Source organism: Lissotriton helveticus, chromosome 10, assembly GCF_964261635.1.
Source record: "Lissotriton helveticus chromosome 10, aLisHel1.1, whole genome shotgun sequence".
NCBI classification, from domain to species: domain Eukaryota; kingdom Metazoa; phylum Chordata; class Amphibia; order Caudata; family Salamandridae; genus Lissotriton; species Lissotriton helveticus.
In genome coordinates, this window is record NC_136071.1 from 868,484,753 (window position 1) to 868,507,743 (window position 22,991).

Below are 22,991 nucleotides of genomic sequence, written 5' to 3' on the forward strand. Positions count from 1 at the left end.
CAATGGTTTAACGATATGTGAAAAACCCAATATCCATTGCCTACAAAAAGACGTCAAACCTATAAAGGCGCGAACATCCTTCTGAGTGCGAGGGACTGGAGTATCTAGGATTGCTTGAATTCGATCTGGTGTCAATGCACGGCCCTCCTTAGACAAAAGATGACCGAGGTAGGTCACCTTTGGTCTACAATATTGTAGTTTTTTCTTCGAGACTTTATGATTATGCTTAGCCAGGAAGGAAAGCAAGGAAAAGGTACTCTTCTCACATTGTTCTGGTGTGTCTGCAGCAAGTAAGATATCGTCTACATATTGAATGAGAACCACTCCCTCTTGTAAGTCAAAGGAATCAAGCTGTCTTTTTAGTGCCTGACTATAAATGCTAGGACTTTCAGTATAGCCTTGAGGAACTCGACAGAATCTGTACGATTTATTATTTAATGTAAAACCGAATAGATATCGACTGTCAGGATGTACAGGGATCGAAAAGAAGGCGTTCTTCAAATCAATGACTGTAAAAGTAGTTGCCGTCGGTGGAACCAACGTAAGCAATGTGGTGATGTCAGATACCACTGGATACTGAGGCACTACTATCTTGTTTATTTCCCTCAAATCAATGATGAAACGGTAAACCTTAGCATCTGTATCTCTCTTAAGGATCGGTAAAATTGGACTATTGCAAACATTGTAAGGAACTTCCTCAACTACTCCTGCCAAAATCAAATCATTTACAATGTGTATTAAAGCAAGTTCACCTTCTCTAGAAATCTTATATTGCGGGACACGTGGCAGAGATACTCCCTCCTTTACAGTAATACGCACTGGAGGAATTATCATTCGCCCTACATCCGTGTCAGAAGTGGCCCACAACGTTTTTGGTAAGGAGGCCAATACTTCAGATTCATGGAGAAAACACACTCGCTCAAAGTCTGGGTAATTCTCATTCAACACAACTCGCACTCCTTCTGGGGCACAGCGAATAGTAGCTCGAAAGTGTTTTAACATATCGAGTCCAATAATATTATCTGGTGTATTTGGAGACAACAAAAAGGGACAAGGGGCAGCAAATTTATCGACATGAAATGCAACTGGTTGAGACGATGGGCTAGAAGTAGGTGTTCCATCGAACCCTATTGCTGTAATTACCTCGCCAGACAGGGGAGCCCTTGGAACCAAGTATTTGGACAAAGCGCTACGAGTAGCTCCTGTATCGACCAGAAATTGATCAGTGGAACCCAGAACATGTGCTTCTATGTATGGACCCCTCTGATCAACTGGTACCTCAACCGATTCCACACCCCATCCTACGCAATCCTATGCGTAATGCTCATCCCGTAGTTCAGCAGGACCACCCTCATTTATCTGATATTGATTGCGATTATCAAACGTATTATAATCTGACTGACCACGACCCCTCGCTCCATATCCCCCACGATCATTCGTGCCATAACCTCCTCTTGACCCTCCATAATAACTTCTAGACCTTCCACTTCCTCGCCCCCTCAAATTACGCTGCTCTCGAAACACCGGACAGTCTGCAATCCAATGCCCAAACTGTTTGCAGTATGCACATTGATTCACAGAAATGTCAGAACGAGGGGGAGGAGCATTACTGTACGATCCTCGTCCCCCTCTAGTGTTCCCTCTCGTAGCCTGAACCTGAGCTAACATTACCTTCGTTTTCAATTCCTTCGCCTTCTTTTCACTACTTTCTTTCGCCTCCAATTCCTGTCTTTCATAATATTGAGCCATAGTCAATAAAGAAACTGGGGTCGCTGTGGTCCATGAACTTTCACTCGTTTTCAATCGTTTCGCAATCTCCGGTAGGAGATTAGCCACATACTTATCAACAAATAAATGCCTGCCAGTATCTTCTGTCAATAATTGACCACTGTAATCATGGAACGCTTCCTCGAAGCGAGAGAAAAAATCGGAAACTGATTCATCCGCTTTCTGCTTACAAGAGGCTAATATAGTCCAATCAATCTTTTTAGCGGGAGCAAGAGTCTTTAGTTTTGTTAGTATGGCCCCTGGAAGGTCTAATATTAATTGACACGGCTTACATGCTGGTTCTCTATCTAAATCAGCCTGAACAAGATCTTTCCAAGTGGCCCCGAGAGTCGTGAGGTCATCAAACCTACGAATCGCTCTGCACATGTCAGGGGGCAATATCAACCCGAAAAATAGATCAATATCAACTAACGTCATGATACACGAAGAAATTGCACTTTCAACATTTTCATAGAAAGCCGCAGGATTTTTACGGGGATCAGGTAACGCATTCTTCAGTGCCATAACATCTGCTCTATTCCAAGGCGTATAAACCCAGTTATATACAAAATACCCTTTTGCGTCTTTTGATCTCTTATCATCATCTGTGCCATCCCCTTTATGAGGGACATATAAAGGCGCAGCTTCTCGCATAGGTCTAACATTAATCGCAGCGATCTTATCTGTTTCAAAGATAGGGCATTCTTTGGATATCCCCGTCGCTCCGGACGTAGACGAATTCTTCGACTTTTCCAACTCCCGTAGTTGTGTCGCCTCATTACGCAGTTCAATCAAACGTTTGAAGAAGTCGTCCGCATCTGAAAGAACAAAAAGACCTTTACGAAAATTCTCACGACCCTTGGATATCTCCTTTGGTTCTAACTCGAGAGAATATTTTCTATACCGCTCAACAACTTCATCTCCAAAATGATCTAAAAAATACAGTCGTTCTTTATCAGGCCACTGTTCCATTTGTTCAGTAACGTCAGAAACAGTAACAGCATTAGTATTTAATTTTCGTGCAAATGAACGTAATTCCGCAGCTCGTTCCGCATGTAACCTGGTACGCTGTGTTCGATCACTATCCTCGTCCGAGTCCTCGTTCGGAGCCGTAGGTACGACATACGGAGGCGGACACCGATCTAGTAATGAAAAATCATCCGTTTCATTAGTAAGGACTGGATAAAAAGGACGCCTGATAGGGAATTGACCATTAACCTGTAAATTTCGTTCTCGTCTCTCCCTCTCTTTCTTTTCCTGTAATTCCTTCTCCTGTAGCTGTAAAGCTTTGTCACGTGCAGCCTTCCGCTGCACTTTCTCCGCCAAGGCTTCCTCACGCTTCGCTCGTTCACGCACCTCTTTCTCCCACATACGCACACAATCAAACATATCTTGTCTAGACCTTCGCTGAAACAAACACTGTTCTACATACTGTACCTTTCGAAGGTCAAACGACCCATATAGTGGCCACTGTAATTCACGATCAGTTTTAGTATACTTATGCCATAATGTACTATACATTATTGGTGGAATACCGAATTTGACATACATTTCACGATTTGGAGTCCCCTCTGGGGGAGCCGGCTGTTTTGCACTTAATCGATAATTGGTACCATTTTCAGAACAGCACATCCTACGGAGTGTGCTAAAAACAGGCATGTTTCAAAAAGTACCACAAAGCGTGATACTACAAAATGTCACCTAACACGGTGCACTGTTCAAATCAAATAAATCAGAGAAATATCCCTACATGCCTGCCTATGTGAGGTGCACTTCACATATTCAAATTCAAATTCAAAAATTCAAAAACGTTAGCTAACAAATTCAAATTCAAATTCAAAGTTTCAAAAAGCCACAGTAAGTGTCAGTAGACTACTTCACCACTCAAAAGCTTACCAAATATTTTCAAACGTCCAAAGTCCAACTGCCAAGTTCTGTGGTCAAATCAGCCAAAACGGCACATCACGACAATCCAAGATCAGAATCTCAGTCGAGGACCGGCGCCACCTGGAAGGTCAGATCGGAAGGAAGGGAAAGCACACCATGGGTGCCGGGACTCGGGTCACTCAATGGCAGCGATCGCGTCCATGGCGAGTTTCCTAACCTTCGTCACGACCTCTCCTTCGGGCATCCGAGTCGCCGATGAGTCCCTTCGTGGTCGCCAATTGTGGTGTTGGGTTCAAATCAGGCCTACATACTCTGCTAAACTCTCGAACACCTTAGTATAGAAGTTGGCACGGACACTGGAAAAGGTAAAAGACAAGTTTATTAAGACCCCATGGGGTGGTGATACATTCCTACAGCACTCTTCGGCAATGTAAGAAGTAGCACCCCGAACATTGGTGCGCGACCTCTTTTATACAGTTTAATAGTAATAAAAAGATAGGCGGTTACAAGTTACACATTTTAGGTACATATAAGGTCATTTTTGGAACACAGCCAACGTGTGGGAGGAGCTTCAACAGCGCTGGTCAGTTAGTGTGAACATTCCTAAAGAGTGACCAATTGGTGCGTAATGCGCATGTGCGCTTGACCAGTACTAAAAATAGCCTGTTGCCGAGCAGACTAGTGACCATGGGTATCGAGAAAGGACGAAAGGGCACACTGACCACGAGGCAGCGTGTTCATAGGAAACGGAAGTCAGAGGGATTCAAAATGGCCCCGTTCGTTTTGGTCAAGTTAACAGAAAAGACCGTGTAGCTGTGCTAAACGCTAACTCAGGAGCTGCCAAAACACGACAAAAGCACCCATCCCAAAAGTTCAAGAAGGAAATATTTAAATTTAAACCTAAAGTCTCTAGAAGGTCAATCACTTTTTGAAAGTTCCTTCGCATCAGCAGCTTTAGGCAAGTTCTGAAAAAACACCTTGAGGAAATTCGGTTTAGGGAAGATCAGAAATCTTCCAGGAAAAAAAAAACTATGCTTGGCTAGCGATCAACAGCTATAAGATCTTTAGTGCGTAGTCATATTTATACTCCACTTTTCCCAAGTCTTTCAAACAAAACTGCTCCTTTTCCATCTGGAACTTTTTCAACATTAGACTTTTTGTCTGTATAAAAAAAAGTTGTAGATTAAAAAAAAAAAAAAAAATAAAGTTGTAGATTGAGATCGGGGCATGGGCATGACCAGAGGAAAATAGTGGTAGGCTGACGACATCCGCGGGGAGCTCCGGACCCGTCGAGTGATTTCCCTTGTGTAATGCAGCTTAGGAAGGCATACCAACAGTGAGAGGATGCACGGAAATCTCCCTTCCCATGCATAATTTTTTTCTAATATCTTTCCTCGTCTTCTGATTTTTCTTTTCACCGTGATTTGAGCCTGCCTGCCCGTGAGACCGAGGCCGAGGCTGGGAGACTGGGAGCCCGGCGGTAGGACCACGGGGGAACCGCCGCCTTCTCTCTCTCTCGATGGTAGTGGCGGCTGTTTCAGAGTCAGACTGCTGAGAAGGGGAAGGGCGTCAGCGCTGCGATCCGAGAAGAACAAGAGCAAGAGATTCAGCTGGGATGCCGGGCAAGGCTCTGGCGGAGAGCAAGGACGGTGCTTGCCTGAATTAGTCACCGTGCACCCATTGGAGCCAACGCTATACGGTCAGTAAAAGGAGGGAGGGGGTGCATGCTACGAGCCCAGGGAGGCGCACACAGAGCGAATACTTTTACGGGCGATACAGGTGATTGCGATTGCGAGTATGATTTTGGTCTTTGCTTAAGCAGTTTCTCCAATAAGACACCTAGCTCTGTGACTGCTCCTACCCCTCTACAATTGGAGTTACGGATAGTAATGGGCTCTGACATACTACAAGCTTCCAATTCACTACAAGCAGCCCTTCCTAGGGTGGTAGAGACTTCCTTCCCTTTAGCTCTGAGAAGCAGTAAGGAGGTGATATCTGCACCGCCCCCTCTAGCCCCTTCAGCGATAGTTGTTAAAAATAGGTACCAGCTTAGATCTAATTCAGACCTGCAAAAAACAGGTCTTTTGGCATCTAGTGTTACGGAGGGTCCCGGGGTAGCTGCCTATTCACCCAGGAAAGCAAAAGAGAAGAAGGCGAAGAACTTAAAGGTGGGGGAACCTAAGCGGAGACTACAAAAAAACTGTCCCTCTCAGGGTAAAACTACTCCCTCACTGAGATCTTTCTTTAAAATCATGGAGCAGGCAATTGGCCCAAAGGGAAGTAATCCTCCCACTCCTCTATCTTCAGCTATCTACACTCCTGATGCACAAACCTTGGCTCCAGATATAGTGTCTCAACCGGTGACCTAAAAAAATAAATAGATAAGCAGCCTTGGCATACGATCCAGATACAGCCGAGTTGCCCCCTGTAGATGAGGTTGTATCTAATTTTCAAAGCCCCCAAACTCCCTTAGCCTTAGTGGTTGATTCGATTGCTCCAGAGGTTACGGATTGGGCAAAAAATGGGGATGGCCATACTCAGGAGTCAGCATTAGCATCAGACCCCTCTGGAGCTGGGTTTTCACAGCTGGAGTCTCTCCTACATACCATGAGGGGGGATTTATTATCCAAGTTATCATCTAAATTCGAAATATTGGAGGCCAACCAAAAAAGTATCCAAGAACAGTGCTCGAACCTAGAAGCAAAATTAGACGAAATGTGTAAACGAACCAGCGTTTTAGAAGATGAGGTCTCCTTGCTTTCGGGGGCCTCCCAGCGACATGAGAGGGCCCTAGAGGATCTCAGAACTCAAAATAAAACCCTCCAGATGGATGTCGAGAGACTCGAGATACACTCCAGAAGGAATAACCTAAAATTCCTAAAAATCCCAGAGGGGGTTGAGAATGGGGACGTTAAGGCGCTAATCTGTAAACTCCTCAGAGAGGGGGTTCTAAAAGACAGACTCGATATAAACCTTGAGGCTGAAATCCATAGAGCCCATAGGGACCCTTTCAGATTACACAAAGAGAGGAAAGCGCCAAGAAAGATCCTGGTGAACTTCCTCACCTATACAACAAAAGAGCTAATCTTGGGTAGAGCACTATCAGATACCACACTTCAGATAGACTCTGTTAAATACCTAATCCGGTCAGATGTAGGGAAGGCCACAGCACAAAGACAGTGGGAGTTGGGGAACAGAATGCCCGATTTGAGACGCATGGGCGCACAGGTGCAAATGAAGTTCCCTGCATTCCTAAAAGTGGTTTGGAGAAATAAAACCCATAACTTTTTATCACCCCATGAAGTTGATTTATTTCTTCTCTTAATGAAAGAAAACCCCCAGTAGAATTCACCAGCTGAACCTGAATGCTGTAGATCACAGGAGAAAGGGTATTTCTCTGTAGGTTTGTCTTTTCTTGAAAATACGCACATAAGAAATAGAGGGGTGATATAGCGAAATAAGGAGGGGTAAAGGGAATAAAGGTGAGAGAGGAAAGGGATGTAGGAGATATAGGGGTCAAAAAGAAAAAAACTCTTAAGAGAAGAGAGAGAATAATTAGATAGGGGTAGGGAGAAAGTTTGAAATAAAAATAAAAAAAAATTAAAAAAGTACACTAGATTCACAGGTGTCTACTTTCCTGTTGAACAGCGGGGAAAACCTCGGGAGCCCCCAAACTGGCGACAAGATCGCCTATGTAGGTATGGGAGGGGTTCCTCAAGGGAGGTGCGCAGTTAGTTGGGTGGCAGAGGGTAAAAAGGGAAAAAATATTCCTCATATACATACCAAGAAGCATAGTGGCTATAGATGGGAGATGGGTGATGATTCATTCAAGGAAATGTTGGCATGGCCTATATGACCAATAAAATTAAAATCATTAGCTGGAACATCAATGGCCTGAGGGATAGGAGGAAAATGTCTAGGGTAAACGAATATTTGTATAATTCCGGGGCACATGTGTGCCTACTTGAGGAGACCCATCTAGAGAGGCGAGAGTGTGAGTCAGGGTTGGGTAAACGTGGGTGGGTTCAAGATGTCCTGTGTCCTGTGTTCTGACCAAAGTGACAGTACGAGAGGAGTGGCGATAGTGATCAGAGTAAATGTGGGGATCAGAGTGGAGAAGTTCGACACAGATCATTCAGGGAGGTGGTTGGTGGCATCATTATCTTGCCATAATACCCCATTTATATGTGCAGTATATTATGGCCCCAATCAAGATGCCCCGCCGGCACTCTTGAAGTTAAAAGCTAGCTTGATGGAGTACGTTGGGCCTGTTATTTTAGGGGGGGACTTTAATTTGATTTTTGACAAAAAACTGGATCGCACATCCAGGGTTAAATTCACATCTCCTCAAAGATCTCGAATGGAGCTTAAAAACATAATTAAAGATTTCAATCTTATAGATGTTTGGAGAGCCAAAAACAGCACAAAAAGGGATTTTTCCTTTTATAGTCGTAGATATGGACATCACTCCAGAATCGACTTCTTCCTTTTAGATCAGTCACCCCTTGCCTCAGTAGACACCATCTCCTATATCCCAGCTATATTATCAGATCATTCGACTGTTGAGCTAGTAATTCATTTTAAACAGAAGGAATTGCAGAGGAGGTGGACTCTGGATAGAGCCCTGCTACTAGAAGAGGGGGCGAGGCAGGACTTATTGACACAGACAGAGGAATTCTTTAGAAATAACAACCGCTCAGCAACCCAGCAGGTGATATGGGAGACATTTAAAGCTTTTTTGAGAGGCTCTTTGACGACTCTGATGGTTAGAAGGAATAAACTGAGTAAAAAAAAGAAGGAAGAAGACCTTCTCAAGCTCAAATTAAAAGAACAGGCGCTTCAGGGGGCCTCAGCAAATCACTTAAATACTAAATTCCATCTGCAAAAGGAGCTGGATGGCTTGCGGGCATATTATCAAGCAGGCCTCAATAAGGTTCTTAAAGATAAATGGGATACCAGCAAGCTTCAGAATTTCTCATATGGGGAGAAATGTGGCCGTCTTCTTGCATGGAAATCTTGGGTGGACAGGACTAGAAACCAGATCAACAGTCTATCCCTGCTGAGTACAGGCGCAATCACCCATGAGGATGATCTAATCAGGGAAGAGGCTCAATCTTTCTTTCAAACATTGTATACAGCAACCGTCAATCACTGCCCGCAGAGGGTGGATAGCTGGTTAAGTAAAGTACAGCTCCCGCATCTGTCTGAGAGAGATAAAATCTACCTCTCCTCCGACATCAGACAAGGCGAAATAAGAACTCAGTTTATGAAAATGGCTAAAGGGAAAGCAGCCGGTCCCGATGTACTGCCTGTCGAAGTATACAGGATAGTTCTTGATCAAATATTACCCGCTCTAACAACCCTGTTTAATAAAATCCTCCAAGGTGGAGAAAGGGCCCCGGATTCGTGGGCAGAAGCTACCGTTACCTTAATTTTGAAGCCACATAAAGATCCATCTAAAATCGAGGCCTATAGACTGATTTCTCTTTTAAATTCGGACTACAAAGTCTTCGCCGGGGTTCTAGCAGCAAGACTGGCCAAAATAATTAAAACCATTATTGATCAAGACCAGAGGGGCTTCATCCCTGACAGGCAACTCAACGAGTTAACTTTTCAAGCCATCGCAGCAATAGATGTTGCAGTTAACAAGAAGCTCCCCCTGACATTGGCAGCGGTCGATGCCGCCAAGGCATTCGACCAAGTTGATTGGCTGTATCTGTAGAAGGTCCTGGCTGGTTTTGGTTTTCCAAACAACTTTATAATAGCAATCTATACTGCTCACCGCGTGCAAAAATCCTAATCAATGGTTCCCTTACCAACTGGGTAACTATCACCCGTGGGACCAGGCAGGGCTGCCCCTTATCGCCTTTGTTGTTTAATTTATACATTGAGACCTTTGTTTGTTTGCTTAGATCTGATTTGATATTTAAACCTTTCAAGATCTCTGATTTGGAGTTAAAATTTGCGTTATATGCTGATGATTTACTTATGTTTACTCCAAACCCAGGAGATGCCCTTCCCAGATTAGTAGATCTAGCTGAGGAGTTCGGAGAGGTCTCGGGATATACCATCAATAGAGATAAAACTGAGATCATAGAGTGGAATCAAGAAGTAGGGACAGTGGGAGCAAAGACCAGAATGAGATATCTGGGGGTATACCTGGCCCAAAAAACCGAAGATATTCCAAAAATCAACCTAGACAGAGTCTCAAATGATGTCTGCGCCCTCCTTCAAAGATGGTCATCTCTCCCTTTAAACATCTTTGGGAGAGTAAATGTAATCAAGATGATCATCCTTCCAAAAATTACGTTCCTATTCAATTCTATTCCTCTATCATTTCACACACCATCCATTAAAAAACTACAGGGTAAACTTGGATCTTTCATTTGGAACTCTAAATCGCCAAGAATATCTTGGAAAAAGCTCAGGAGGACTTTAAAAACAGGAGGGCTGGCCCTTCCAGATTTACTTGTCTACTGCCATGCTTTTCACTTTAAAAATTTTAGACCACTTGCCGGTAAAACTGATTTATCGTCTCTAGGGTTATTATTTAAAGCATTATTGCAAGACATACCACAGGGTGAAGCTTATTTTCTTTTCAAGTATGGGGATTCAAAGTTTTAAAAAAAAGTCAGACTTAAGACTCTAGGGGCTACCTTAAGAAACTGGGTATTTATCAGGCAGAGGCTGGATATTCCTTATTACGCAGCACAGGCCCCCATCTGGGAATCCCCTGGAACGCCGATTTGTCTTGATGATCAACTTTCTCGGCCCCTGAGGATGGCAGCGCTAGAATGTTGGGGGGACCTACAGGAAGATTTGCAGCTTCTAAACTGGGAGATCTTATCCAGTCTAACTAGGGGAACACTCACCAGATTTAAATATTGCCAGTTGTCTGGATGGTGGTTAATGAGACCAAAATACGATCTAATCTTTAAGAGTGGCAGGTGGAAAAATCAACTTTCGTACTGGTATACAGCCATGTTAGATGCTGAGAACATCACAGAATTAGAGCTACAAAAACTATGGAACAATGCATCAAATCCAGACAGCGAAATCACGGAAGACCTGTGAACTGATTCTTTTACCATCTTGCTGGCGGTGGTCAAGCCCGCCGCATTGAAGCGAAACCATCTCTATACTATGTACAGGGCATATATAACTCCCAAAACATTTGTTAAATTTTGTAACTTAGAATATTATTGCCCAAGATGCAGACACCCTGCCGCAGATGATGTACACTTGTTTGCTGTCTGTCCCGAGATAAGAGACTATTGGGTTAAGATCCAGGATTTTTTGGGAGATGTTCTCCAGTCACCGCTGGAAATTACCATTAGAACTATTCTTTTTGGATTGAGCCATGGCTGTAGTTTTAATGATCCCCACACAAGATTTCTTTTTTATGTTATGCTTCTTGCAAGGCGTGAAATATGCAGAGCATGGAAAGACCCAGTCCCTCCTACCTTTTCGAATGGCCTAAAACACATTATTCTCACCAGTTAATCTGACATGGCATGCGACTCCAGTTTTGTTACAATCTGGGGGCCTCTTGTGGCTTGGCAAGATAGGTGAAAGTTGAAAGGTCTTCCTATGATTTATCCTGGGCCCTGTTGGTCTTCCTTATCTCCTAAGTAACACAGGGTGCCAGTTATGGTGTAAAAGGGAGTGGGTTGGGAAAGCAGTGGCAACTTGAGGGACCAGGCACGTTCCACTACGATTTTGGTCTTTAACATCAGGACTGGATCATGTTGACCAAACCGGAAGGAGCTGCCCAGTTTCCCTTCAGGAATTTCCAGAATGGTATATGTGGAAAACCGCAAAAAAAAAAGTTGTAGAGTATGTCCTCAAAATGGAATATCTGTTCCACAATGCATGTGTCTCCAGAACTAATGCCATTGTGTAAGAGATGGTTAAATACACTTTTTAATCAGTTTAATATTCACTCTTGCTCGCATGCTCGTCTTTTCTGTCTGGTAGAACGCTATTCTCAGATCTCATTGTGTTTTTATTAAACTTATGGTTTTAGCTTCAGCTGCCTTATAAAGTTTGGATAGAAGCAGAGCATTAAGTATAAATGCTTGCTGAGAGCTTGTATTCGCAGGCTAGGCTTGCTCTTTTTTATTTGATTTTTAATCATTAGATTTTATTAGCATCAGGAACATGTATCATAGTTTTTTAATTTTCATCTGTTTATCCTTTTTGAATTGTTAGGTCTATATTGTAAACTTTTTAATTAATTGTACAAAAACAATCTTAGTTCGATAACTATGGTTGCCAGCACAGCATCGAGGATGTTAAACAAATCCACAGCAAAAACAATAAGATGATGGACGGAGTGCTGAAACTTTTCAGACACTCACCCCAAGTCACAGATCTGGGTTTAATCCACCATTGTTCTTCGGCTTCCTAAGCCACCCCAATTTGGACCCGGCCATATGCAAATCATTCTTGACCCTGCTGCTCATGGAACAGTCTAGCCCGAACTGCCAGGCCGGGTGCTCCCTGAACCGGAAACAAGCATCGGGGACCGGTTTCAGGGTTTCACCCCTCATCAGCCAGGCTAGCTTGAATCCAGTGTCAAAATTAGCAAGGGACCCACATCTGGGCATACCCTGGCCACACAGAGCAAACATAGCAATCCACAGAACACACATTTTATTTTCCCACTCACTACATCAAAACTATACACCCAATGTATGCAGAATTTTTATTACAGCGTGTGCATCTATTAAAACTGATAGAATCAATAATAGGCGGGACTTTGATCTAAGTTTAAAGACTGACTGCTTTACTTTGACCCATTAGTCATTTTTAGCTTTCTTCAGGGCAGCTTTGATTATCTTTCATAATACAATGTGGGAGACATGCATTCACAGCAACATGGCATGCTAGTAGCATCTCTCCTCTCAAGAATGTTCTAATCTTTATAGATTATTAATTGCTTGAAGAGTACCACATATTAGTTCCCTAATATAACTTGGTTAAGTCTTAATACAAAATAAAAATCATGCATAGGCCACTGAGTGGTGAAATAATTGTTAGAATTATTATATATTGGCATAATCAAATGTTTTGTGAATTAGCTCTGATCAACGTGACCTAAAGAGTTGCCCAACCTTGGCTAACACGTGCAAGCTATTAGAGCTGAAAGGTAAACCAATACCACTGTAACATGTTTGCATTGTCTTTCTCATGGGGATTCAGGCAGATGTGTCACATTACCATACAAAGAGAGAATAAAACGGTTCAGAAAATGTTGTTATAATGATGTATGAATATGTGATGTTACAACGCCACATATTACATTGCGGTAGGTAACAACGCGGACGTTACATCATCCGCGTTTTTACCACGCATGGCATTACAACGCAAGTCGTTTCTATGACTTGCACTAGATGGCGCGCTGGATTTAGGAATAGTATAAATTACTACTCCTACTCCAGTTTGCGCAACAGCAGGGAATGTGTTGGACTTAGAATACAACAGATTCCCTGGTGTTGCAGGCCATCTAGCGCAAGTCGTTGAAATGGCTTGCGATGTAATGCCATGCGTGGTAACAATGCGGACGATGTAACGTCCGCGTTGTTACCAACGCGCGTGGTACTGACAGCGTTGTAAGCGCTGGCTTCCGTGTTATATGAGGCTTCAATTATGAACCATCATGCCATTGATATGGAACATCATGACAAGAGATAAAAAGGCTAAGAGAAATAGGTTACAAAAGGTTAGGTCCCACCACTAGTAAATATGTGAAAACGTGCACAGACATGTATACTTCCTGAGGTAAATAATCACATTGTTCACAAGTGCTTTGGAACTTTTTTAGCTTACATGGGACAAGGGGTATATCACAGATGTGGATTGCTGAGTGTACCACTATTTGTCGGGTGGGAATAAACAGCCATAAGCTGGGAAATAATCAGAAAATATTGTAGACACAAACCACCAGAGATTCTTGTTATCCTGTATTCCTACCCACTTTGTCGAGTGCAAGCCATGCTAGCTTGCATACTATACACCATTTGTTGTAGCTGGATTACTTTTATTACACATATTATTTCAATCTTTGCACTGCAATACAGCTGTGGACAAGAAGAAATGTGTGTTGAAACATAAAGAAACTACTAGCAGTGAAACATCTCAAACTTTTCATCATCATTAAATCATTATATGCAAGAGCCCATCAGATGATGTCACATACCTGAAAAGAGCCTTCAAGTTCTCAGGCAACTCTGTCCGACCAGCGTAACCAGGATTCATGGTGATAAATATTCCTACTGCTGGTTTCAAAGTAATTATTTCTCCAAGAAAAAGAAATCTGCCAGAAGGAAAGAGAAAAATGATTAGAAGACATTGTTTTAAGAATGGGATTTTCCCTCTGATAAGCAATCCCTCCCTACATGACATGGTACATGCCTCTCTTTCTTGTTCCTTATTGCATCTTGTATGCTCTTCACTTGCACTGCCACAACTGACAGAACTTCTACGGAGATTCGGTTAAATTCATCAAAGCATCCCCAAGCCCCAGTTTGGGCCAAGCCTTTGTAGATGTTTCCTATGGACTGAAAGAAAGACCTGTTACCATGGAAATCTGCATCACAAATGATCTGCTGTGCTCCAATGTTATGCCTCATGCTATACCTTATAGTCCATCTGCTCAGAGCAGTTGAAGACGTAGACCATCACTCCTAGTGCACGACCCAGATCTTTAGTGGTTTCAGTTTTCCCGGTGCCCGCTGGTCCAGCAGGTGCACCACTCATTGTCAGGTGTAGGGACTGGGTCAGGGTAATGTAACACCTTTGAGCAACAGAAACAAAAACACTTTACCACAATGGAGTCTTAATTTAGTATATGTTCCATTTATTGTTACTGTAAAAAATATAACATGCAAGAGACAGCTGGTGCCATATCACATAAAGTGCCCCAGGAGCATAACAGGCACTTGTGCCCGCTTTGCATTCCCGAGGCACTTTGGTATTACAGAATGGACAGTACAAGTGACTGTGACCCCTTCTGTAATACCAATAGCACTGAAGCACATAAAGCAACAGTGGTATCTTCAAGGGGGCGTTCCCTCATTTGCATGCAAATGAGGAAAACCCTTTGCCTCAGCGTATGCGCCATATTACTGACGTGGGAGCAGAGGCGAAGAAGCCCTCAGAAGGCGCGCACGGTGCACCTCCTGAGAGTCAGTGCACCTCCTGTGGGCAGCCCTCTGCAGGGGGTAAAGGAGGTTCTTTGGACTGCACCCGCCTGCAAGGGGATCTCAATTCCTCTTTAAAAGTGCAGGCAGGTTGCCGCCTGCACAGTGAAACACGGAGCGGCTTCAAAGCAGCCGCTTTGTACTTCACAAAAAGGTGCTGCCCCAAGGGCGACATGAGTTCGCAGCTGTGGTGGGGGCAGCTCATTCCCCATAATGTGGCGTATTTTCTTTCATTGCACTGGGCGCAACTTTTTAAAGGTGCGCCCGGCGCGATGAAGGAAAATACGCTGCATTTGTAATGTGGCCCCTGGTGTGTCCATACCAAGACTACGGTTTAAGAAGAGTTCAATAGAAACAGTTAGAGTATGCATAGTACACTAGACTGCTGAGCAAGGGATGGGTACTGCTGTGGGCTGCTTACTCCAGTCCAAGTAAGTGCCTGACATTTTTTTTTACATACTATGCAGTTGTATACTAAAAGCATGATCGCACCTACACTAAATCACACTCGTACATTTGTTCACAACACGACACAGAGGCAAATACGTTTCTGTCCAGTGGAATCATGAACCTTTACTTCTATATGTTATATTGGTAATATCTAACATTGTGAGAATGAGTTTCCAGATTTTTTAGTAAATGATTTAGTAGGTCAGAGATGAACAACAAACGTCAACAAATAGTAGTCAAAATGTGAAAAGATTGACATTAACCATGACAGATGGAATGTTCTGCTGTGACAGAACTTCATCACTTAATAACAGAGCATAAGCTCGTGCTTGGCAACCTATGACATAACAGTATGCTACACCTGTGTGGCCTACAATGCCCGCATCTATAGACTATTACACCATACATGCCAATAACCAGTTTAATATATGAGCTACATTAGCTTTATGCACACAGCTGTGTATGCATCGCAATCTTCCAATGTCAACTACAACATGCTGACAGGATATTTTAATATTTGAAAACGTATAAATGGCTAATATTTAACAGCATTTTCTGTTGCTCTTCATTGTCAAGACATACTCTTCAGTATATTAGAATTGCTGCACTTTGAAGCTGTTTAATATTTTATGTTGACGTTGTTTAATAAACATTTTAGACAAGGGAGTCATGATCGCAAAGTACAACAGACATATTCTACAAATTATAGAACAAAAGGCACAAGTCGCGTTATTCAAGAAAGATAAGAAAAATGATAGCCACTGTCTTTCTCTTGAATATAAAATCATTTCATACATTGACAAATATTATTCTGACTTTTTCAGCATAATTCTGGCATTATCATCATGCCAATTATTCCCTGTGTGCCCCATTATTTGTTTTATATTTCTTTGATTAGGAGAAAGTATAGATAGGACGATGTAATTACTGGTGGTTAACTTATTTATGAAAGGCCATTAGAAACATTATTCTAAATTTGCTTTTAAGAAATATCAAGCTTCTTACCCCTTAGCGAAAACGATTGAAATTCCTAAACTCATTTCAGTTGATGGCAAACAATGAGTCATTTAGGATTTCCTGATGAGTATCAATGTACTCATAATTTTCCGTAAGCGCCTGTACGAAATTTGCTAATTGATTGAGAGGCGTGGTAGCCCGATTCAAGCAACAAGCATAATCCTCGTCAGGGTGAGGAACAAAAACCATAAAATTAACCTGTGCTTAGCCCTGCCCTCTGGTAACTTGGCACAAAAGCAGTCAGGCTTAATTTAGAGGCAATCTGTGAAATATTTATGCATCATACAACTAGTGATAAATTGAAAACACAATGCAAGAAAATCCAAACCAAGTTAAAAACATAAAAAATAAATGATAAATAAAATGACACCAAAGCAAACAAAATCCAATCAGTGGAACCGGAGACATTGAATTTCAAGTTTGTTTGTGATGTGAAAATAACACCAACAAGCAGAAAGCGCCACTTGCGGTTATCTTGTCATGACTGGGGTGTTTGACGGAGTTAACAAGTTTAGGCTGACCGCAGCGGAGTGCAGGTCAGATTAAAAAAACTCGTTGGTCCAACTGAGAAGTTACCTCCTCTAGTCAACGCAAAGAGTTCCGTTTGTGTTAGAGGAGGCGTTCTAAAGAGCAGGTCAAACGTCATGGATGGTTGTTGCTGTACCACGAACATACAGTTATCGCTGGAGCTTCAGAGTGGTGGATTGTTTTGGACCAACACTGTCAGTGTGAAGTGCAGGTGAGGTGTTACAGGTGGTCTTGAAGAGCTGGTCTTGCTGGAGCTTTGCATTAGTGGTCATCATTGGTGGCAGAATCTTGGTGTGAAGGGGCCCATTCATGGACGCGAGGAGCTCCAACTTCAGGATTTTTACCTGGTTTTTTTTTTGGAGGAGCTCTCACGGATGCCAGCAAACAGTCCAGGACCTGGGGGGCACCTCTTAGAGATCAGGACGTACTCCAACAGAGGCCAGTAAGAGGGCTCAGGCAGGCCCAGAGGCAGCTGGTCAGTTGCAGGGCAGCCTCTGGAAGCTTGTTGTGTGTCCCTGTAGCTCACAAAGGAGGTCAGCCAATTGACCCCTGGAGTAACAAAATAACACTGCACATTAACATAGGGTCGCTAAGACTTTGAATATCAAGACTTGTTCCCATCTTTCAAAACAGCTACATCAGAAGGCTTCTTGATCCTATAACTTCTTTCCAAGTTGAGACATATCAGGTCCAGAGCCATTGGGAGACTAGTGTCTGGATATTACCACCATGAATCAACACTGGTAGACATAGAATCCTTGGCTGGTGCCACTTGTGCTGATTTCCAGTCATTTAGTTATTTATGCTGCTGCCACGTTCTCTCTTATCAGGGAAAACACTTTCTTTTCTCTGGCACATTTTGTTTAACTTTAGATCTCCTTGAACTAACCATTTTTTGTGCTTCACTGCCATCACCCTTGCCTTCACTCAGCTCCTCAAGTTGATTTTCCATCTGTGTGATAGAGCTATCAATTTTGTCCAAGACTTCCAACACAGGATACTTCACAGATGATGTTGACCTGGAAATTCAATGCTCCACCCCCCTCGGTTTGTTTTTGTAGGACCCTGGGGAAAAGTGCTGCCCACCATTCCTCTCCTTCATTGATTTCCCCCATTCAGGAACCTTTCCCGGCATTTTTTTAAATTCAAAGATTAGACATTCAACAGCCACGGCCCGTGGAGGGAGTTGCAGTGGGGCGAAAGGCGGGGCGGGGGAGGGGCAGGGTGGGGGATGCTAAAAACCGGAGTATGGATAGCTGGAGGTAAGTAAACAATTTAATTAAGAAAACAAATTTCGTAGCGCGCCCTGCATTGCAAAATGCGATGCAGCCTGAGCTACGAAATTCGTTTTATTAATTACATTGTTTACTTACCTCCAATTATCCATACTCCGGTTTTTAGCATCCCCCACCCTGCCCTTCCCCCGCCCGGCCTTTCGCCCCACCGCAACTCCCTCCACGGGCCACGGCTGACATTCAATAGGGTCTAACACATGTGCCATCATCAATATGACTACCAGCAGTAGTGCTAAGGGAATAGTTGTTCAGCATAGCTTGTATACAAATTGCTCCAATAAAGTGTCTGGTCACAAGGTAACAATTTCCAGTACCAGTCCAAACTTTGTCAGAAGTGTATTCAGTCTTCTGGTTAGCCTGCTTGCGTAACTCCACGAAATCTCACAGAATTCCGTGGTGTGAAACTCCATGAGTTCCAACCACTCCTAGACCTCACTGCTCTACAGTTGGTCAGAAACTATTCTGTAGTAGAATTGCGCTCCATCCCCGCCAGGCCAATAGCATTGCCAAAGCACCCGATCAACCCCAACTCCAGCCCCGGGAGACTCCTAGCGCAGCGGTGCATAAGGCCTGACCCTGAGGGCCGTGAAAGCAGAGGTGCAGCCCCCCTAAAGATGAGTGATCAGCGCCCTGAAGTTTTGGGTGCGAGAGCGGAGATCAGCCCGCCTTGCCGGACTCGCTACGAGAGATCGATCGGTCTGGCTTAGCCCAGAGCATGGGTCCAGAGCAGGATATTCTGACAGGTACAATGTGGCAACTGCTAGCCAATCAGTCACTGTGGTGCCCATCACCCCTAGTGCAACTGCGTGCTTCTCTGTGCTGCCAGCATTAACTCAGCATCACATCTGGAGTGCCATTAGACAGTGGTAGTCCTCAAGTCATAATGAGCAGGAACCAGAATAAATATATTTCTGCCATCCTGTTAGTGTACCTTTTGTGTCGCGTATGCATCTCATTCACCATTCTACACACAGAAATGGTGCCCAAAGGCAGGATGTGTGTTGTGACACATTTTTTTTTCTGGAGTTTTATAAATATCGAACTTGACCCGCAGGTGTCAGAGAGCTTTACATGAGCACCAGTTGCATTACAGATGGACACATTCATTTTTTTGTTAGGCATGGGGAAATTAAGTAATTTTCCCAGAATCACAGGATGTTGAGCATCCCTGCAGAGACTCGAACCCGGTTCTCCAGCATCGAGGTCGAACACTCTGCCTGTAAGGTCAAAACCTCACCTACCCTTCCTTAAGATCAGTTAAAGACAAAAAATTAAGCTCAGGCACAAGTGCTTGGTGCTGCCTCAGCTTTTCTAGACTGATCGGCAGGTAGCACAACAACGAATTTAGCTAATCCAGCTTCCAATCAGTATAAATTTGTTTTAGAATTGGCGAAGCAAATTTAAGCTCTGCAGCCAGTGTACCTTTAAGTATGTGATGGTAAGAAGTTGTGCAGTTTCTACACACTTTCAAGTGACCTTTAAATCTTGGGCTCTTCTTAGGGTATGCCCAAACCATTCTGCTCTACCATGTGTGCCTATATGAAATAGAGCTGCTGTGCAGTCTAGTATTACTCCAACCTCATGAACACATTCTTGGAAATAGTCTCCAACAAAGTTGATCAATTGCCTGTGACAATTAATTTTTATATCTGCTCTTTCTGTTAGCAGCACCTCTAGTCAATTTGAGTTGCCATTCATTGAACAAAAACGTATCTTTCAATTTATGAGTCCCACAAAAGGTGTCTGTAGTCTTTTCTACAGGACCAAATAACCATATCCCATATTGCCTGTTTCATGAGGGCAATGTTCAGGTAGCCTTATGCAGCACATGCAGCACCTGCCACACACTTAAATCCTTGAGCCTTACAAAATGCAGCCCACTTTCATAGTGAGCTCCAATGTCTGACGTCTAAAGTGGATATACTTTGAGGAAATTCTGATGACCAACCCATCAGCATGGACTCCTAGACGTGAAAGAACAGGGCATCACTCTGCATGATTTAGCTACCCATGTGCCAGTGAAACGGGTCTGATGTTAGGTGTTCATTGTGTGCTCACAAATCACATAACTCCCAGAACTTTAAGATGCTATGCAATTATGTCGTCTGTTTTGCTATGCTGATCATGTGGCCAATACACAGCCCATAGAGAATATCTTTGTAGCAAGCTTGAAAACCACAAACTCGGACTTGTGATCTACCCCAAGATACACTTTTTGCCATTAAGGTACAAAGTACACTTCTAAAATTCAGTTTATCCTGTCTTTGTTCGGCCCCGAACATAAAGACCAACAGCTACTAAGTGGTAACTCTGTAAGGAGAATTGTTGCCTTCCCTCATCACTGGCTTTTCTAGATAATGGAGTAAAGGCCTTAACAGCATACCAATATTAAATATATATTACATATATAGTGCAGAACCCCCTGTGCATCCAATATGTAATGGATCCACCTCCTCCCATCCTATTGCTGAACTAACCACACAATCAGTTTCCCTGCCTTGCTATGAACTTCATGAAGCCAGTGTTTGAATTGGTATTGGACCCTCTTCCACCCAGGTGTGGTATTTCTCTCTGGCTAGGGCCATCCGATGGATTTGGTCAAGTGTAGGGGGTCCGTCCCATTTGGATATGCACTGTGCTAAGTGTGCTTTTATTTAGGTAACCTCAACAGTTTTGTATGCCTCCCATATTGTGACATCCGATGGGACCCAATCTCTCAACTCCCACGGTCAAACCTACAGGTTGCCCAACTTCCTTAAGGCCTCCCCCATAGAGTGGTGAGTGGTCAGATATGCCCTTAGACAGATATGTGGTGTAGCAATATCGCTTTCCCAGAGTCTGAGGGACCAGGAGGTGGTCAAAACGGGACATGGAACCTGCCAATCTGGCCACATATGAGTAGCAGTTGTCCGCAGGCCTTGAATTCCACCTTCTGTCTATTAGGCCCACTGCCGATAACAATGTATTCAGTGTGCCGGTAACAATGTATTCAGTTGTGAAGATCTCCTACCCAAAGTACTCCTATTCATATCAGTGTCTAGTAAGTTCAAGTCGACCGAAAGGTCATGGTCGCAGGTGGAATCTGTGTCAGTGAATCCAGAGCCCTCTGCAACATTTCTGTTTGTAGACCCAGAGGGAAATCCCACTAGGTGATCGCAATCCATTCCCCATTCCATCCCCCCAGGTTCACAGCACAACAGCTGTCTGGGTGGGTCCAGGTCTTCAGGCCTGCCAGGGGAAAAGACCCCTCACCAGTATACTGCCCCCCCCAGAAACTGTGGTAAAGCCCAAGTGAGCCAGCGACTGATAGTGCACCCATCCCAAGAAGGTGCTCTTTTTACCCACTTAGTGAGTTTCCTGTAAGAGGATTATACTGAGTTCTGTCTATTGCATGAACGAGAATTGCGCATCCCTAGAGCGATTTTCGGGTGCTATGATTGCACCCGGCAAGATTTTCTCAAAGAGGGCCATTGTGACTGTTCTCAGTGAGAAATTTGCCACTCAAGTAGAAAATCTACTTGAGCGGTAGCAAATAAACAGCCCCTTAGGCAAGTTGCGTGGTGCCATCCATGCTGATTTTGCAGCTCGGAACAAACTCTTGGTGCTAAAAATCAGTGCGAGCAGAGCGGCGTGCCAATTCTGCCTGCTTGCGTAACTCACAGAATTTTCGTGGAATTCCGTGGTGTGAAACTCCATGAGTTCCAACCACTCCTAGACCTCACTGCTCTACAGTTGGTCAGAAACTATTTTTGTAGTAGGCTCCTGGATGTACAGCAGAGAACAACTGGTTATATGGCCCACCATAAATTAGGGAAAAAGTACGTATTGAATGTCTAAGCCGTCCAGCCTTTGCTGAAATGCTTGACCACACATCCAGAACGTCATCTGAACAGGGTGATTTGGGACGTGGCCAAGATGGCGGTGTGAGCGGATGTGCTTTGATTGCGCTCCATCCCCGCCAGGCCTATAGCATTGCCAAAACACCCGATCAATCCCAACTCCAGCCCCGGGAGACTCCCCGCGCAGCGGTGCATAAGGCCTGACCCTGGGGGCCATGAAAGCAGAGTGCAGCCACCCTAAAGATGAGTGATCGGTGCCCGGAAGGGCTGGGTGTGAGAGCGACGACCAGCCTGCCTGGCCGGACTCACTACGAGAGATCGATCGGCCTGGCATAGGGAGCGGGGACCCTACTGCTTCATCGGCACCCATTCCCTGGGGAAATAAGGGGCACTCCGGGGGCACCATGCTGATCGCTAAGATGAGAAGCGGGTGAGACTTGGCCTTGTCAGGGTCCAGAGCATGAACTGCAGGTCTGGGAGTGGTACGGCCGCAGGCAGTGCAGCGGAGGCAAACTAATCCCGCATTGGAGGCCTCAAGGAGTTTGCCCTGGAGAGACTACCCCCCCAGCAGTGCACAGGAGCTGACCCTGGAGACTGCAGAGGCAGAACGCAGCCCTCCTTGAGATGAGTGATCAGTGCCCAGGACTGCCGGGAGCAGTAGCAGTATCCAGCCCTTCCTGCCGGATTTGTCGAGAGTGAGCGAGCGGCCTGGTATAGTGAATGGGGGCCCTACAGCTGCATCAGCACCAGCATGAAAGAAGTGGCACCCCCTGGGACATTGCACCATTGGACAAGGTGAGAAGCAGGTGGGAAGGGGCCTTGTCTGTGCATGAGCTGCAGGCCTGGGAGTGGTCTGGTCACAGGTAGCACAGCGGAGGCCTGCATTGGAGGCCTCTGTGAGCTTGAGGTTGCTGCGCCAAGTAAAACGCTTCCCCACATAAGAGAAGTCGATGAAGTGGCCTACATAGGCTTGGCCCCCAGTGGGAGATTCTTGGCGCCTGCTA

At 44.2% G+C, this 22,991-nt stretch overlaps 1 protein-coding gene across 1 annotated transcript in view; it reads right to left on the bottom strand.

The window, feature by feature from the left end:
• DNAH11 (dynein axonemal heavy chain 11) overlaps positions 1 to 22,991 on the bottom strand; it is a 3,642,058-nt gene that overhangs the window by 1,876,860 nt on the left and 1,742,207 nt on the right. Inside the window, exons 34-36 of the mRNA XM_078663510.1 lie at positions 14,296 to 14,452; positions 14,071 to 14,216; positions 13,856 to 13,972 (exon numbers count right to left, since the gene is read on the bottom strand). Of these exons, the coding sequence (XP_078519636.1) occupies positions 13,856 to 13,972; positions 14,071 to 14,216; positions 14,296 to 14,452 (420 nt within the window). The remainder of the gene's footprint in view (positions 1 to 13,855; positions 13,973 to 14,070; positions 14,217 to 14,295; positions 14,453 to 22,991) is intronic.